General features: G+C 42.7%; 1 protein-coding gene across 1 annotated transcript in view; it reads right to left on the bottom strand.

Moving 5' to 3' along the window:
* Positions 1-1290: 1290 nt before the first annotated feature.
* Positions 1291-19298, bottom strand: part of SAMHD1 (SAM and HD domain containing deoxynucleoside triphosphate triphosphohydrolase 1) — a 32753-nt gene continuing 14745 nt past the window's right edge. The window contains exons 5-15 of the mRNA XM_018570655.1: positions 19010-19080; positions 15529-15644; positions 15062-15132; positions 14430-14606; positions 13918-14027; positions 12096-12204; positions 11774-11865; positions 11097-11139; positions 10631-10837; positions 10105-10242; positions 1291-1430 (exon numbers count right to left, since the gene is read on the bottom strand). Of these exons, the coding sequence (XP_018426157.1) occupies positions 1299-1430; positions 10105-10242; positions 10631-10837; positions 11097-11139; positions 11774-11865; positions 12096-12204; positions 13918-14027; positions 14430-14606; positions 15062-15132; positions 15529-15644; positions 19010-19080 (1266 nt within the window). The 3' untranslated portion in view covers positions 1291-1298. The remainder of the gene's footprint in view (positions 1431-10104; positions 10243-10630; positions 10838-11096; positions 11140-11773; positions 11866-12095; positions 12205-13917; positions 14028-14429; positions 14607-15061; positions 15133-15528; positions 15645-19009; positions 19081-19298) is intronic.

Genomic DNA, 19298 nt, shown 5'->3' with positions numbered 1-19298 from the left:
CTCCCCCCCCCCCCCCAGGGAGAAAAGGATTCTGGGTAATGACAATGTTGTACAGCTGGCCAGTGTTTTTGAAGAGGGATATGGTGGCCGACGTCTCTGTGTATATTGCACCCCAATGAGGTCAGTGGTGACCATTCAGATGGTAACCAGAAACATCTTCCCCGTACTGGAGAGACTTGGCGACTGAAACAGGCCAACAAAGGGCGATATTTGAAGGGCCCCTTTAACACGTATTCATTCCGCTACTGTGCCGTACTTTGGGCATTAAAGTGGCCTATTCATGTAGAATGGAAAATGGGACCTTTATCTTTAACAACATGGTATGCGAGTTGTGATACACTGCAGTGCACGTCTGTCGCCACCGACTGTACTTGTGAGCTGGGATGCCACTATAAATGAATGACCCCGCAAATCTGAGTGCTGTGCATTCTGGTGATGTGCGGTAAGAAGCGTTGCTGCAATGAAGCCCGCCAGAACACCCAGAAGGTGGGGCATTCACATAAAGGCCTGCTACGAATATAAATATAATTACCCAGAAGTCCTTTCTCTTATTCAAGGAAGAACTGCCCCAAGTCCCCCTACTTGTATTACAATAAAGCAAGAAACTTCACAGACTCGAGCAGCAATAAAAGGAGAATTATGGGGAAAAGGAAACGCAATCACCCCCATAATTAGAGCCAATGTGTGACACTGAAGCTGTCACAGGTCAGCTCTATAGATCGAGAACTGAGCGATCACATACCGCTGATTGCTCAGTTCCCGATCCTCTTCCTGCAGAGAGAGGTGACCTACGTCATCGCCCCCCGGAGGGATTGAACCCTCCCCTCTCTGTTCCTACAGCACTGACAGGGGAGGGGGCAGGCACAGCTAGCTCTGGCTCTAGGAGAGGCAGAACCAGCTGTCAATTAGCCAGCGGAATGGATCCAGACAATGTTGTCAGGGTTTGTCACAGCTGCAGCGCGGCTCTACGCTGTTAGCATATAGCAGGCAATAGCCCGCTATATGCCAAGTTTTGGATCACAGGAGGACATTAGTGTATGTCCTCCTGTGACCCCAAAGAGAACTATGATAAAACAAAAAGGTTGGGCTGTAATTCTCTTTGAGAAAAAAAAAAAGCAGGTCATATGCTCAGCAGTTTGACACTAAAGCTTGATATGGGCGGAGTCTACAAAGCTTTGTCACTTCCCAATTCCTAGAATCTCCAGAGGTGAGGATTTTGCAATGGCTTACGGTCTCCACCTCCACTCACAGTCATGAGAAAGCCAGGAATTGACAACGTTTGCATTTCCCAGGAATTGCTAAAATCGTTTAGTGAGGTCGATTCTGGACTTGTGCTGAGATTCTGTGTGTTGCTGATCCATATTCTCCTCCTCTTTGTCACGCCAGCTGGCCTTCAGTGGGGTCATATCTGGAGCTACTACATCACCATCCTAAAACAGAGATGTGCCAAGTTCACATTAGTCAGCGGGAGAAAGGATTCACCTACAAAACCAAACAAACATACAAAATGTTACAACTAAAGATAAACAAATCCAACAATAGGGATTCCATTCTGACATGTCAACACCAGAGCCTGAAAATAATTGTACCCTTTATCTAGTGAAGGGGACCTGTCACACCCTATCTGCTACTACATAGGGGGGCTTGCTAGCTGTTAGTGTGAACAAAAAAAGTGTTTAAAAATAAAATTAAAATAACACAAGATAAATCCCCCGCCCCTCACATACGAAAACATGCGTCGGTGCGCTTACGTGCAAAAACGAAAATTGCGCTACACGTTACAAATGTCGCCGTGGGGTCTTGGAGACCCCTGATGTCTCCATAAAGAGGACCTGCCACATCTTTTGCTATCACATAGAGGGGTTTCTTAGCCCCCGTATGTGATAACTTTATTGCTAAGTGAAAAAAAAAAAAAAAAGCAAAAAAAAATAGTTTCCAAAATAAAATTAAAGTCACACATAAAAAAGAAAAAAACAAAAAAAAAACAAAAAAAAAATATTTGTAAAAAGCCCCCACCCATACATACACACATGCAAACGTGCGCATACCTGCGAAAACGATGATTACGCCCATTACACCGCACATGTTACATATCGCTGCGAACATCGCAGCTAGAGCAATAAGTCTAGGGCCAATCACTGATAACACTAAACTGATGAGCGGTAAAAGCTTTTAAAGCGTCGCCTATGGTCAATTCTGGGTATTGTAGTTTTTTGCGGGTGCGCGCAATTTTTAAGCATGACATGTTTGGTGTCTATTTAACTGGACGTGACGCCGACTTTTATATTTTACAAAAAAATTGGGCAATAATTTTTTCCGTAAAATTTTTGGTAAATTTTCTGAAATATAGAAAAAAATTTAAAACCGCAGTGGTGAATAAATACCACCAAAAGAAAGCTCTATCTGTCCCCAAAAAAGGGTATAAAATTCATTTCAGTACAGCGTTGCATGACGGAATAAACGTCAGTCAAAGTACCGCAGCGCTGAATAGTGAAAAATGGCCTGGCCAGGAAGGGGGCGTAAACACCTGGTCTTGAAGTGGTTAAGGCTTGACATGTTTGGTATCTATTTACCCGACGAGACCCCGTCTTTTATATTTTACCAAAAAATTGGGTATTGTATTCTGTTTATGTGCACTAAATTTTATTTTCGCGCATTTTATCCTAAAAACACTGATTTAATAAACACTTGTGCAAATACCGTGCAACATAAAAAAAATTGCAACTAGCATTTTTTGTTTTGTTCTACACGGCCTCTGCTTTCAGAACATATATCATTGTGTGGGGGTCTGAAGCTGTTTTCTAGCCACTACTTGAAGCACATTGTGGATCATCTGGTCTCCTGTCTTGCTCCATTGCAATGCAGGGAAGGTCAGATTAAAAAAAATAACGAATCGACCGGTCAAATGTTGGAAAATTGTGCGTTTAGCGAGTTGATCACCTCCGGCCATTTACAACCATAGCAGCACCTACTGCCTGGGTATGAGAGCAAGCTAGACCTTTCCTCATTACTATTATACAGGATTTCTATAGCGCCAACAGTTAGCAGAGCACTTTACAATATAAGGACCAGTTGTTTCTTACTGTTACTCCATTCAGGAAACAGTCCTGCTGCATTGGGTGACCTCCTTCTATACTTCCATTTTGGATCGCTGTTCACCTGTATCCTGTGAAAGAACCTAGTTCTGCTTCTAAAAGGTTCTTCTCTCTGAGTGCCCAAGTCCCCCTATTGTCACCGATTCAGAATCACAGACTTCATAGCAGGGGCGTAACTAGAAATCACAGGGCCCCATAGCAAAATTTTGTATGGGGCCCCGTGATTGCTAGTTATGCCACTTGCAAAGCCCCAGCGGAGAGTGACTCTGCCGAGCCCACCATAGACTCTCGATAGTGGGCTCTGCAGGGTCCGAGATCTTTTACCTGTCAGCGCCTCTGTGGTCGCCGGGCCCCGACTCCTGTTCCATCCCCGGCCTCCTCTGCTATCGACGGGCCCCGCCTTCTCTTACATCACTGGCCCCACCTGCTCTTAGGTTGCTGGCCAGCGACGTAAGATGAGGCGGGCACCGCCTCCTCCATTCCGTACACCGCCCTCATCTGCCGCAGCGGCTGGCTGTCACTGACACAGCTCTGCAGCGGCTATGAGGAGAAATGCGCCGTGGCCACTGCTGAGCTGCGTCTGACAGCCAGCACCACATGCCATAGCGACCCAGGCAGCCCTGGCCGAGCCCCCCTGAGCCCGGGCCCCATACCGGCCGCTATGGCAATTGTTATGCCACTGCTTCATAGCCTACTCCCACAGAATCTGCATTTGACCAAGTTGCTGACTATTCAGATATGTAAATTGTTGTGTCCATTCTGGATGATGCTGTACGCTTTGCTACGCATCTGAAGGATCAACCTGTTCTATTGGATATAGAGTCTTTTTAAGATCATGCTGCTGAAAAGACCTTTCCTATATCCCCCAAGCTTGAAAGTTCCTTTATGAAGCCTGCAATGCAAATCAAGCCTTCCTCCAGATGATGTCCCTTTAATAGGAAATTCCCTGACAAGCAGTCCTAGACTTGTGTGGACCTTCCAGTTCTTCACACCACAGTGGTTGATTGGGCCTTTACCTTTAGGGACTATAATGATAGACATTTGGATTTCCTATTCAAGTCTCAGTTTGATCCAGAAAAAGAAACAAACAAATAAGCATAGAATGGGGCTTTTCAGGCACAATGGTACAATTTTAGTAAACTTCTAAAAAAATTCTCTATGGTCATAAATATTAAGACACGTACATGTACATATCTAAAATCCCCCATGCGCCATATTGGAGGATTGGATGCATTCGGATTCTGAGGCTACAAACAAAAATTGATCATGAATACAGTTTACAAATTAACACAATGATAACATAATATACATATCGTGTCCATTTTTCCATATATTTTTATTCTGGTTTGTACTCGCTGCATGGCGTTCATTGCAACACCCAGTGCAGGGAAAACCCTCTCCTATAGACCAGAGCCGCAGGATTGTAGGGATATCTGCCACATGGTGGTTTCTAAAATATGTACATGTATGGGTTTTAATATGATATAATATGATGTATAAAATGGGTTTTACGATAATAAACGAGAATGTTTAGAAGAAGTTTACTAAAATGATATCATTGCACCTGAAAACCCCCATTCTATGGTCATTTGTTTCTAGTTATGGTTTAAGGGGAGTGGCACCTCAGCCACTTATTCAGCTTCGAGAGACTGTCTTTTTGCTCATCTGGCCCCACCTGCTCTTAGGTCGCTGGCCAGTGATGTAAGAGGAGGCAGGCACCGCCTCCTCCATTCCGTACACCGCCCTCATCTGCCGCAGCGGCTGGCTGTCACTGACACAGCTCTGCAGCGGCTATGAGGAGAAATGCGCCGTGGCCACTGCTGAGCTGCGTCTGACAGCCAGCACCACATGCCATAGCGACCCAGGCAGCCCTGGCCGAGCCCCCCTGAGCCCGGGCCCCATACCGGCCGCTATGGCAATTGTTATGCCACTGCTTCATAGCCTACTCCCACAGAATCTGCATTTGACCAAGTTGCTGACTATTCAGATATGTAAATTGTTGTGTCCATTCTGGATGATGCTGTACGCTTTGCTACGCATCTGAAGGATCAACCTGTTATATTGGATATAGAGTCTTTTAAGATCATGCTGCTGAAAAGACCTTTCCTATATCCCCCAAGCTTGAAAGTTCCTTTATGAAGCCTGCAATGCAAATCAAGCCTTCCTCCAGATGATGTCCCTTTAATAGGAAATTCCCTGACAAGCAGTCCTAGACTTGTGTGGACCTTCCAGTTCTTCACACCACAGTGGTTGATTGGGCCTTTACCTTTAGGGACTATAATGATAGACATTTGGATTTCCTATTCAAGTCTCAGTTTGATCCAGAAAAAGAAACAAACAAATAAGCATAGAATGGGGCTTTTCAGGCACAATGGTACAATTTTAGTAAACTTCTAAAAAAATTCTCTATGGTCATAAATATTAAGACACGTACATGTACATATCTAAAATCCCCCATGCGCCATATTGGAGGATTGGATGCATTCGGATTCTGAGGCTACAAACAAAAATTGATCATGAATACAGTTTACAAATTAACGCAATGATAACATAATATACATATCGTGTCCATTTTTCCATATATTTTTATTCTGGTTTGTACTCGCTGCATGGCGTTCATTGCAACACCCAGTGCAGGGAAAACCCTCTCCTATAGACCAGAGCCGCAGGATTGTAGGGATATCTGCCACATGGTGGTTTCTAAAATATGTACATGTATGGGTTTTAATATGATATAATATGATGTATAAAATGGGTTTTACGATAATAAACGAGAATGTTTAGAAGAAGTTTACTAAAATGATATCATTGCACCTGAAAACCCCCATTCTATGGTCATTTGTTTCTAGTTATGGTTTAAGGGGAGTGGCACCTCAGCCACTTATTCAGCTTCGAGAGACTGTCTTTTTGCTCACTTTGATCCAACTGAACTCACCACTCTTTGAATTTCGCTCCTGACATCAAACCTGATCCATTTACCCTCTTTAAGGATCTCAACAAATTCATCAGGTTACTGACCCTTAGGAGACACTATTCCAACACCATTACAAAAAGACCTTCTGCTGTTACATCTCCCAGTTTTCCCTCAGAACTAAAGCTTGTGGTTGACATCTTCGATGACAAGGACGGGGATATATAACAAACCCTATATGATTTAGGCGATCAGCATTCCTTTTTGGAACTAGACTTTGAACATCTTTGCAATCCGGACATCATCCACACCACCTTCAGACCCAAATCGACTTTCTTTCCCATACACTCCAAGGGTCCGTTTGTGGACACGTTTTACCATGTGTTCTACGCGGATCTTTTGGAGGTATGCAAAAAGGCAAAACACCATAATAATCTTTCCCCACTTGAGAATAGAGCGCTGAAGGATTTAGAAAGGAATCAGGAGATAGGGATCAAACAAGCTGACAAGGGAGGAGGAATTATAATTCAGGACCGTTCCACGTACATCCAAGAGGCTACGAGATTACTCTCTGACAAACCTCTCCCCTCAGACCCTCTATTGGCTTTTTCTAAAGAACTGGAGGATCTAGTAGGCCCAGCCCATGCTAAAGGCATCATCAATTAAAAAGAAAAGGGCTTCTTACAACCACAACATCCCAGTACGCCATACTTTTACCACTTACCAAAGATTCATAAGGACAGCACCAACCCCCCAGGATGCCCTATTATTGCAAGCACTAACAGCTTAACCAGCGGTCTTTCCAGGTACATAGACCACTTCTTTCAACCCATAGTTTTCTCATTACCGTCCTACATCAAAGACTTGGGTCACCTCATTAGCATTCTGTCAAGTTACACTTGGGACCCCAAGTACAGTTGGGTGTCCTTAGATGTAAGTTCCCTCTATACCTCTATCCCCCATGTAGTGGGTTTGAACGCTCTACAATTCTTTCTCAGTCAATCCACAATCAAATTACAATCAAGTCCAGTTCCTCCTAGGTTGCACCAATTTCACACTAACACACAATTACTTCTCCTTCCTGGGAAAGTTCTATCTCCAGACACAGGGGACGGCCATGGGGGCCAACTACGCCCCGAGTTACGCTAACCTGACGATGGGCCATTGGGAAGCTCTCCATATCGGGACGAACAACCCCTATGCTAACAAAACTTGCATACTACGGTAGATACATTGATGATATTCTTATCATTTGGGACGGTCCACCCGAGAGTCTCTCTGAATTTTTGTTACATTGTAACAATAAGTTCGGACTCTCCTTTACACATGAAGTCAATACCACACGATTGGTGTTTCTAGACTTGGAGTTGTACTCCATAGGCCATAAAATCGTCACCAACAACCATGTCAAATCCACCGGGGGTAACTCCTATCTCCATTATAACAGCTGCCACCACCCCCGGTGGAAAAACAATATCCCAAGGAGTCAATTCTGCAGGTTGAGAAGAAATTGTACACTAAACACTGATTACATAACATCCAGCCAACTTCTCCTCCAAAAATTGAGAGAGAAGGACTACCCTGAAGAACTTATCACCGACGCCTATTCCAAATATCTCAAACCATCACCAATGACAAACAGGAAGAGTGATGGACAAACTGATTCCAACGACATTAGATTCATCACTACATTCAACAATAGCTTCAAAACCATCCAAAAGGTAATTAATAAACACTGGCATATTCTACAGAAAGACCCTAGATTGGGCCCCAATTTACCCTGCAATCCTGCCATCAATTTCAGAAAAGCTAAAAATGTAAAGAACTTAGTAGGACCGAGCCGTTCATTTCAGGCACCTGCCATCTCCCCAAATAATTTTGGCCTTTGTGATTATAGGCTATCAGCACCATCTTACCAACAATCCGGCTCCTTGCCCTTCTCCCTTCCCAATTTTCCCCCCCTTTTCCACTTCCAAAACCCCCCCCCCCCTTCATCTCATGTTTCAGCAGAGCATGGTGTCATTAGCAACAATGTTGCAGGTTTAAAACGAAAATAGGTGCAAGTGCATCTTGGATGTGAATGCGAATACAGCCTGCGCAGGTTTGCGAGCCGCGCACACACTGGCGCTGGCCTTTTAAACAATTTTAAAACAATTTTTTAAATTGTTTTAACCTGATCAATTCAATTTTCTATTAAACCTTTTATATCCCTATGGAGATCATATTGTCCATAATGTTTTTATTTATTTTTATCTTCAGTCAATCATATTAAAGATTTATACGTTTTAGAAACACTAATACCTCTAAGGATTCACTTGAATTGCCCTTTGAGCCCTCTGAGTAAGTGAGAAATACGCCAGACTTTCTAGATGGGCCACACTACCCTGTCACACATCTTTCCTCCAAACAGGCTATGCTGGCTAAATGACGAGGAAACATGTCCTAGAAGTCTGATAGAGACTTGTGATGAGAGTCCATCCCCCTCGATTAACCCAAAACACAAGCCCTACCCCGTTTTAGCAGTAGCCTATGACATGATGAACTGATCGTTTACTCCTCCCCCCCTGTCAGTTTTAAAGTGGAGAACCGGGTTCCCGTGGTTTGTACCATTCTGTGGCTTGACAAAGAGGAAACCTCCTCGAAACGCGTAGCCACCGAATCCTGCAGGCACCAAGATCTACCCCCCTAATAGATCACTCACTGTCTCACGCACTGGGCCATCTCTGTGCACTCCGCTGATAGCCCCATCTGACGCAGCAACAATACGCATAGAGTCCGGGGTCACGGAGCCGATCGCAGCTCACTGCTTTCCAGTCTCAGCCGCCGCGGCTCAGCCTGGCCAGCTGAGCTGGTGACATCGGCTGACACTTTGTTCTTCCGGTCCGGTCAAACACCCACTCTCTTCCCACATGCCAGCTGGGGACATCGGATCAGACAGACCCTGGAGAGCATCCTGTGAGAGACACCAGGGCACATAGGCTCACATCTCAACTGTAAGTCACCATTTGTCTCTTTCCACATGACAAACCAGTTTTTGGGTGTCCGCATTTTTAACTGATATGCATCTTCCCTAGCTATGTGTGCCCATACAGTGCTTAGCACATTGGGTCTATTACTTTTATCATAGGTAGTTGCGCTCCTCAGGAAAAGTGTTTTTGTTTGTCTTGAATTGTGATACACAGGGTCCCTCCCCCTGTATTGAGGAGCTTTGCACACCATCCCCTAGCAGATCAACTCCCTACCTGTGGTTGTCCTACAGGAGTGCGCTCTAACCATTGTGTGTTTTTTATTGTCACTCTTTGTAACCATGCGTCCATAGGTTACATGCTTTAACAATTGCATGTCCAAACCTCCTGATTCTTGTGCCCATATCAGGGCAAGAGATGTAGGACAACCTTAGTCTTCACATACTATGTCCGGTAAAGCCCAAAGGCATTCAGAGTTTGCCTCCCGCTTGCACCACATAACCGCAAGCCTTGGGCTTACAACCTCACCTCCACTGTAATTAATGACCTGTTTTTGCCCTCTACTGGGTCCAGAGGATTCCCTCTCTTTAATGTTTGGTTGCTAAGGTGGGTTCCACATTGGACCCCATCACTAGACATCTTCTTCTGTGTTTATATACATCAGCTCAATATGCCTGCTTCATGTGGACTTGGTGTACATTGCTGGCATAGGTTTTTTTTTTTTTAATACCTCCGCAAAAGTGGAAATGGGCTTTAAAAGTCCTCAGTCACCTGCAGCAGGATTTCTAATTATAATCCATAACCGTTCATTAAACATTATGGAGAATCCGGTGGAGGAGTGTGACACCATAATTTGTCTTTGTAGCCCCGGCAGTTGGACAGAATTGAAATTCTGGTGAAGGTCTCGCCTCTGGCATCCCCGAGACAAGATGCCAGCAAACGATCCAACATGCCAGTAATCTGAGAAAACAGAACCAGCTTTTGATTTCAGCCAATACTGCAAAATAATTCATATACACTGACCTGCAAAAAAAACTGATGAATATTTTTATTACATGCAAAACAAATGTCCCTACTAAAAAACATGGAGGTTAAGACAAAGGCAGTCAATAGCTCCACCGCAATCACAGACCTGAGGTTTGGAGAAGTCTCGGTCCATACACCATTGTACAAAGTATCTTTTAGCAACCTCCAGGCTCTTCTCGTCGTCCTTCTTACAGTAAACGCGGATTATCTGTTCAGCAAAATGCTCTGGAAGAAGCTGAGATACCTGGGAAGGGGGGAATGTCAAGTAACAAATATCAGGAGATAGAAACTATCACATTTACCAAAGCGTGATAACATTATAAAACTCTCGCACACACTTCTTTATGCTAATTGCATTACATTTTATTCTAACACTTTGCCTGTGGTTGTCAGAATCTTGCAATACATCACGGGACCTGTAGTTTTACCACAGCTGGAGTGCCCAGGTTGCCTACCCATGATGTACACATCCAAAAATTAGAAGGGTTAGGACTAGTAAAACAAGAACAAAAAGGTATTGAGCCCATAAACCCCGGTAAAAGGAAATCCCGCCCCTGAGATGACACGGTTTCAGTTATAAAATTCTGTCACATTTCCTTTATTGGAATATTCCTAACACATCATCAACTTACCTGTTCTTTAATAATTTTTACAGCGATGTCCGGATCAGACTTGCAATAAAACCGCACATTGTTAATTGGATTCTGTTCTTTCATTCCATAGTCCAGATGAAGCACCTGCATCAGTGCAAGTATTAAGAAATAAAAGATCAATAAAAAAAAAGAAAAGAAAAAAAAAAAAGGGGAGAAATTATCCCCCTGCATGATCACAATATTTGACTGGAAAACAAAGTGGCAGAGAGGGGAGTACAATAGCCTTTCTATTGCAGGGACCTGCGTTTAGACAGACAGGGTTACGTTAAGTTAAGGTCTTTTATATACATAAAACAACAAAAAAAGTTAGGTGTTGAGGAATATTCAAAAATGTTATTAAAAGAAAACCCGTTTTACACCAGGTGCAACCTTAAATACCAATTATTAGGAATGCAACAATACTAGTATCTGTGCCGATACCAGGTATTTGGGCAGGTACTCTTACTCGCCCCCAAATGCTTCCAATGACTATCCTGATACCGGAACTTCTGATATCAGGAAGCTGGGCGGCTAGTCATTAAACGCCAACCGGCTTCCTTAATGGGACTTCCGGTATCGGTATTCAGTACCGGCGAGTACTGAATAAAATTAATTGTTTTTCATATTTGTGCTTCCCTAATATATAGCATACGTTTTCATTTCCCCTCCTACTAGATTGTAAGCTCTCACGAGCAGGCCCTCCTAATCCTATTGTGCTGAAACTGTACTGTCTCCTCCATTTTGTAAAGCTTTCCCACTGCATTTGTAGTCTATAGTCTACTTTCTCTAGCCCCATAGCAGAAGGTCTGCATCTCTACATGGACTTGGGGATGGAATGTATACAATGCAGGCGCCTATGCATCATATCCACTATGCACTGATTGCAGCTTCAATACTCTTAATGAAATTAAATAGACACAGCCTTATTTTATTGTGGGGGGGGGGGGGGGGGAGAGATGAGAAGCAGTTTGTTTTGAATCACTGCTATTTATGGCACTTTTTCTCTTTATGGCTATTTCTTTATCACTTTTGTAAGTCTTCGTAAAATTCCTTGTGTAGTGCAGATATTAAATAAAAACAGGAGGTTAAAAAAACAAAACAAAACATAGAATATATTTATAAAAAAAAAAAGGATTGCTTTACATTGTCTCAATGATGTTGCTAACTTTATGTTGGTAGGCCCTCCGATGAAGACAGTTCCGGGTATGAAACATATCATACAGATTCCCGACTTCCTAAAACATACGAGGGAAAAAAAATAAAAATAAACGACTGCACGCTACTGTATATGTCATATACAGACACACAAATTTAAATATATTACATATGCACTGGCAGATGATCATACATGCTGTACATGATCAAGAGCTCAGGTTTGTGTTTAACAAATATCTCAGATCGTGTTATATATATATATATATATATCAATGTCACAGATGAAGTACATACAAGGACAGGGAGTTACCTTTTCCCTCGTACATATGTGCTTCTTGTCATCAACCTTACAGACGCGGACAAATTTGAGATATCGCTTATAATCAAAATTATTTTGAATACCCAGGTGATGGCAGTCCCTGCGGGAAAAGAGATATGTTGAATAATCAGACACAAAATGGCATTTTTAAAAGACTGGCAATACTCCGACACAGGATGCACCGTCTTCAACAGGTTTATCACATTTCCATAACAAGAGCTAAATTCTTTCAATGGTATATTTAAACAGAGCAAAAAAGAAGCAAATAAGAGAAGTTTATACCGTAGTTAGGGTTTAAATACATTTTAAGTTTTACAATAAGGTCTCCAATCTAGCTAATAAACTTCTGATAGATGCTATACAACAATAAAAATGTGATATATATGTACTTATTTTGATGTTGAATAAACTCATTGTTTTATAGCACCGTATTATTAGAAGTTAGTCATACAAAATTTAACCAAAGCTTGCCACAGGTGAGACATTATAACATTTTATTGACAATATATAAAATGATTATCTAGAGCTCACCTTAAAAAAGAACTATGGAGTAAGTGTTTTTCCCCATAGTTCTCTTTAGGGTCACGGGAGCACATATACTAGCTTCCTCCCCGTGACCCTAAGCTCAGTATATCACCAGCTACAGCTCACGGTATACTGAGACCGACGCAGCCGGGACGGATCCCAACAATACTGTCGAGATCCACCCAGCTGTATGAGTGAAAGCTGGCTCTGCCTATCTAGAGGCCAGTGCCCGCCCTCTCCCCTGTCCGTTTCTCCAGTCAGTGCTGGAGGATCGGAGAGGAGAATCCTTGCAGGGAGCCGTAACTGAAGTCACCGCTCTTTGCAGGGAGATGATCGAGAAGTGAGTGAGCGAGCGACGGTATTCGTTCGCTCACTTTCCGATCAATTGAGCCGACGTGTGACAGTTTCATTGTCACACGTCGACTCGAACTATGAGGGTGAGTGATTTTTACTCACCTCATAGTTCTCCTTTAAGTTAAAAAAACATAAACAAATGCTTGTATGTGACAGCCTTCGCTGGCTATAAAAATCAGTACCAAGATCAAGGCTGCTGCAGTGATTAAAGAACTCCAGCTTGTAGAAAAAGTTAACCCTTGCAGTGGGGCTCCCCCTGCACGAGTTAACAATAATAAAGAACACTCACCCAATCCTTGGTCCTGTGGCAGTGATTGCTCACCTAAGCCCCTCCCCTCCCCACCCATCCGATCTGGCTGTGGAATGTCACTTGACGTCTTCATGCTCAATACACTTGCATTAGACATGATGAAATAAAGGGTCCTTAGACCGCTGAAGCCACGGAGAGAAGTGTCTGCAGGGATAAGTCTAGCAGTCAGGCGGAACCCAGAAATCGGGCAAGTATTTCTTCTTTATTATCACCCCAAGAGAAAAACAAGCGGTTAGCCCTTGCAGTGCAGACCCACTGCAGGGGTTATTTGTTCTACAAGCTGGAGTTATTCTTTAAACCAAACCAGTAGCCATTTAAAACAACCAAAGTGACAGTAGGGAAAAATAAAAATGCAGGCACACTGAGGTGTGGGCACATACATCGACCTTTGAGAGCACCCTGCTATCCTGAAAGCTCAGGAACTCTGCAGACAGACCTCCCAAGATCTGGTTTGCACTTTGCTAGTCCCTTAAATGTTATGGTTTGCATTGCTGACCAATATTGAGATTTGGGAAGTAGGAAGGGATAAACCCAGAGAAAAACCTTTTTAGCCTTACATCCTGCAGCTCAAGCTGTCCACAGATACATAAAATGTCTTCTAGTTAGTCCAAGATATGTGAATACCTGGCAAAGTAATCCCATTTATCCACATCGATGCCGTTTGTTTTGTTTGCCACAATCTCATACAGGAAGCTTTTCTCTTCTGTTCGGCCTTCATAAGGCCATTCCCGAGTCTAATTTTTAAACACAAACAGATGTAACCTTGCAAAATTTGGTAGCACATACAACAGAAAGCTGTAAACATGCACCAAAAATATAAACTGCACAATTTAGGGTCTGTTGTCAACCAATTCAAATGAGCAGGCTGCCTTAATACATTCACAGACTGGAAAAGCGTGAATGGACCCTTAGTTTATATTATGGTTGGCAGCACAGCCTTAGGAGGCTGATATCTGGAATGACTAGTTTTTAAAAAAAAATTTACTTAATTAATCCAATAAGTTCCGCAAAAAGACCTGCAAAGGAAATTTTGCTGCACTGACCTCGGTTTGATCTAACAGATACCAAAAGACAAGCTGCAGTATGTACAAGCCCCCGGGGAAAGATTCATCCCAACCACAGTAAAAATAAAATACATTTGTATTACTTACTGGGGAAGGATTTACTTCTGCATCAGTATACAAAGGGCCAGAGATTTGTTCCGCTATAAATTTTAGGTCTTCAGGCAAGCGGAGTCCATATTCCTTCATAATGCTCTCCAGTTTGTTGGACTGGACAAGGTGGTAAAACATCTTCACAGAAGCAGATTCATGCTGAAAAAAGACAAAGATCACATCCATAAAATGAGTTCATGTATGTCCTGTGCGACAAAGGACATTAGTGCTCCTACGTGTGTGACAAAGAAGGAACAATGATGGTATACATGTGTAAGTGGGTGTTTGTACAACAACATATTGCCATTAATTTGATAGATAGTTCCCAAATTTGCCATTAATGACAGTTATGGCCTCAGCAGTGGAGAGACTGACAATCAGTAAACCTGCCTCCCCATGTAATGTGAAGGATGGCGCTATGGGATTTTTTTTTTGATACATACATAATAAATTATATATCTCACACCACACATACATAATATCTCTCATTAGCTTGATTGTCCCTCTTTAAAATGTGCCACGTGGGATCTAATTTATGAGCATTAATTGCAACCCATGGTAAAGCATAGCAAGAAACTGAACAAGTTAGAAAGCAAAAGAAAATTAAGACTCACTTTAAACTTTTTATTTGGGCAAGCAAGAGGCATAAATCTCCCATCAAACATATGCGAAAACGGTCCATGACCTAAAACAGAAACCACAGACACATTTAGCATTGCAAAAACTCTTTACCGACAGGGCTTATGCCCATTACAATTTCAGTCTCAGCTTCCTGTTTTGGCCTAGCTACTGAAAACACTTCTTGGTGGTTGATATCTTATCTCTACAGTTGCTGAGCAGTTTAGCAGACCCTTTGTTGGTGAAGGGAACTTCCATGCATTCAACTTTTTTTTCCCTGCGGTGGTATAAAAGATATACTAAGCTAGCTTTCTTCAGCTCATAACTGGTCCTGGAGGGTATGTGATTTGGACTTTGGACTCTCATGTTGTGAATGGTTTTATGTAGCTTGTAAAGTGCTGTAGGAATGAAGCAACATGACACACAGACACAAACACACACACACACACACACACACACGTACCCAAATCATGGCACAGTCCTGCGATCTGGACACACAGCACGTCTCTCTTGTTTATGTGTAGTTCTGGTTGGCGCTCCTGTAACACCTTTACAAGGCATCCTGCTAGGTGACCCACACTGTGCAAACAACACATGTAATTTACTAATGTTAGTGCTTTAGGAGAAAAACAGCACTTGGAATAACACTTCCCACAAGGAAACCAAAGAGGCATGTGATAAACAACAAGCATTTGTATGTAGGAGGTAAGACAACATTAACATTCAATGGGAAAAATAAGTGCAAGTTACAATTGACCAACATTGTGCCAGAATCTGTCATGATAATAACCTCCAATAACCCTTTGCACACCAGTACACAGACAGGGATGAAGGGGAGCACAAATTGTCAGTGACAGAGCATAAAAGAAGTATTAACAAGAAAGTCTGTCCCCTCTTACCTTGGTATGTCCAGCCTGTCACCCCCGGGGGCCTCTCCAGCCAGAACGCGGCCTTCTCCCGGTACCCAGCCGGAGCCGCCTGGCTGGCCAATCGGGAAGCCTGATCCATGGCCGGCTCCATGCTCCCTCGTCATGAGATGACGAAGGAGCATGAAGCCAGCTTCCCGGCCAATCAGAATGCCGGGCGCTGCGTCATTACACGCTTCTAATCACAAGTGACGAGAGAGCATGGAGCCGCTTCCAGGCCAATCAGGAAACCGGGCAGCGTGTAATGACGCACTGCCCGGCTTCCTGCTACAGGAAGTATCGGGCTAGGCATTGGAGCATTTGGGCGAGTACGAGCACTTGCCCAAATACTCGGGATCGGCACCAATATCGATATTAGTATCGGTGCATCCCTAATTTTCATAAATCAATTAGTTGGACGATTATTTTTTCAATTAATCAGATGAAGAAAAAAAAAAATAGATACCATTCTTAAAATAAAAAAAATAAAAAAATGATACACAAAATGCAGTGTTACAAACAAAGTTTACTTCAGAATAAAAATGCACACACAATTTTTTGCAATCGCACTGCACTGGAATGCACAGCATTGGGGTACTGTGCGTTCCAGTGCGTGCAACGCCTTTGGGGTGCCACTGAAATGAATGGCACTGCAATGCACCTCCCGGAGCAGAATTTGTCAGGCCGAAACCGAAAATTTAATTTTTTCCCCACCTTTTATATATATTTTTTGGTAATAATTGTATTGTAAGCACATGGCGCTTGAATAGCTTCAGACAAGATTCCGCAGATGGCAGCTGAATGTAAGTACAGCAGGTAGTGGGCGGGTGCAATAACAAGTCTGCTATTGGCTATTTCAAATTGCAAAAGACATTTGGCTATTGCACCTGCCCAAAGCTTGCTGTACCCTCCTCCCAGCGTGGAGGAGAGAGCTAGGGGGTCCAAACATCTAAATCGATAATGAAAATAGTTGACAATTAATTCTCATTATCGATAAGTTGGTTGCAGCCCTAATTATATACACTTGTAAACGCCATCTGCTGTCCATTTATCAGTCAGTTCTATCTCTACTTCAGGAGGTCAGGCTGAGGACCAATGCACCAGATAGCTGCAAGTGGAGAGAAAAAGTCCAGCAGAAATGTAGAGAAAAAGTCCAGCAGAAAATGTAGAGAAAAAAAAATATATAAAGAAAAACCCCACACATACTTTGTTTAGTCTTCAACCGAGCAGAGCTGTAGAAAGCAAAATAGATATCCATACTCCTATTACACTGGTAACGCTGGTAGTAAGAGAAGTTATCCTGGACTAACCTACAGTTTCTTTGTTTGCCAATGTCTAACCCTCCTGTAGGTGCAGAATGACCCAAAATGTTAAAGACTTATTGCATCCCTTAATTGACAAATGGTATTTTGGTTGCCTTGTGTTCCTCACACCGGAACAGCCCCACTTTGCTGGGGGGAAACGCGTAAGGGATAGCGTGTCTGGAGCTCCTTCCACAGCTTTGCATTATATGCTGTACTTATGGCCAAAGCACGGCCTGATGAAACCCTTAGAGCGGATCGAGCTATACTGCTTGGATGTCAATAGATGGTAACGGGATCAAAAGCTTGGATACAAAGTGTTTCCTGTCTCCTCATACAGTGAGTTGGTGCGGCCGCACTACAAAAGAGACACATTTGGAAACTGTCAAAGATGTAACAACTTTACTACATGAAAAGGATCTGATGGGAATTTCATTGTCAGCTGCACATTTGAAATGTCCTCCTGAAACGGCTGCTACCTTGGTAACAACAAACGGATACAATTGTCTTTCAGGGATTCAGAGAGGTTAATAAGTAACCCTGAACCGGCTGTGAAACCCGTCTGGATTGTCAGAGAAATATTTCATTGAATGGACTTTTGTCCTAAATCAAAAGCTGCATTCATTTTTTCCAGCATTTGATCCATCACTGACCGCTCGACACCCAGGAGGGGTAACTATAATAAATCCTGTCACGATTTATGCACGCACATATAGCTGTTGCAGGCTAGTCTTCATGATCTTTTAAAGTTTTAATTGCTCGTGTTGTGTGATTTATGTGTTTATATTTTTCTACTTCATTAAATACTTTTGTAAAGAATTTATCTGTTACGATATTCTTAATCAGCTCCACCTAGGGATTTCCTTAGTGCTAAGGGGAATTTTTTCTTTATGATGTTTATGGAAACCCTGGAGCTGACAATACTATAATTTGTTGGATTTTTATCTGCTACCCCCCTCCCCTAGTGTTGAACATAGGCTCTGGGAATCTCTCCAATAGGGACAAGTGTTGCATGACGGAATAAACGTCAGTCAAAGTACCGCAGCGCTGAATACTGAAAAATGGCCTGGCCAGGAAGGGGGTCTAAACACCTGGTCTTGAAGTGGTTAAAACATTCTTTAGCATCATTTTGGGAAAATAGTACTGTACATGTCTACTCAGGTTCTGATGTGTACTGGAGATAACCACCAATCTGGAGATGCTGATCTGACATGGGTTTAAAAACCATATGGAAGCCTGCCTTTGATTCGATTTCCCACTTAGTGAAAGGAAACCTGAACTTGACAACAAATATTAGGTTACTGTGTGGGATGTACCAAGATCTTTGTAATATGGCATTATGGTCTATGAATATTTTGTATGACTTTTGGTTAAAAATTAAAAATAACCCAGCAGCGTCTTAATGAACGCCCATGCTTCCTCCAAGTGCTCTGTGGCATGAGGCGGCCATGCACAGTTCCGCTGTGTTCTGGTGAAAGAGGAAGAAGGTAAAACAGACTCTTATTTCGTTGACGTGCTTTCATACTGAAACCACATTCATATGTCACCTTGAAGAAAGCTGCTCAATACTCAAAAGAAAAAATAAATCAAAAAATTATTGTAAAAGCAAACAGTACGCAAATGAAAAGGTAACCGATCAGGACGAATAAGAGAATGGCCATTGCCAACTTGTTTTAATAAGTGTATACTGCGTGTGCGACATCCACGTCTCTGTTTCACAGCCTAGCGAGTCACTAACCTGGAACAATAATGCAGCAAGAGGAACTTGGCACTTCCATCCAAAATACCTGCTTCGTCGTCAGAGACCCACTAAATAATGAAGCAGAAACGCAGACGGGAAGCCCCGAAATGTTTACCTTAGAAAACAAGTCAACGGTGCCCTGAAACGTTGCTTATTGAGACCTCTGGAAATGTACCCTTTACCTGCAATAGAACGTCAAACATTCTTCGGGAATTTCCAATTTTATTTGCATATCACAGAAAAAGGTCAAGTCTGCCCACTGATGAGCAAGTTCTAACTGAAGCAA

Source organism: Nanorana parkeri, unplaced genomic scaffold, assembly GCF_000935625.1.
Source record: "Nanorana parkeri isolate BGI_ZX_2015 unplaced genomic scaffold, ASM93562v1 scaffold1568, whole genome shotgun sequence".
Lineage (NCBI taxonomy): Eukaryota > Metazoa > Chordata > Amphibia > Anura > Dicroglossidae > Nanorana > Nanorana parkeri.
This window is presented reverse-complemented; position numbering and strand designations above follow the sequence as displayed.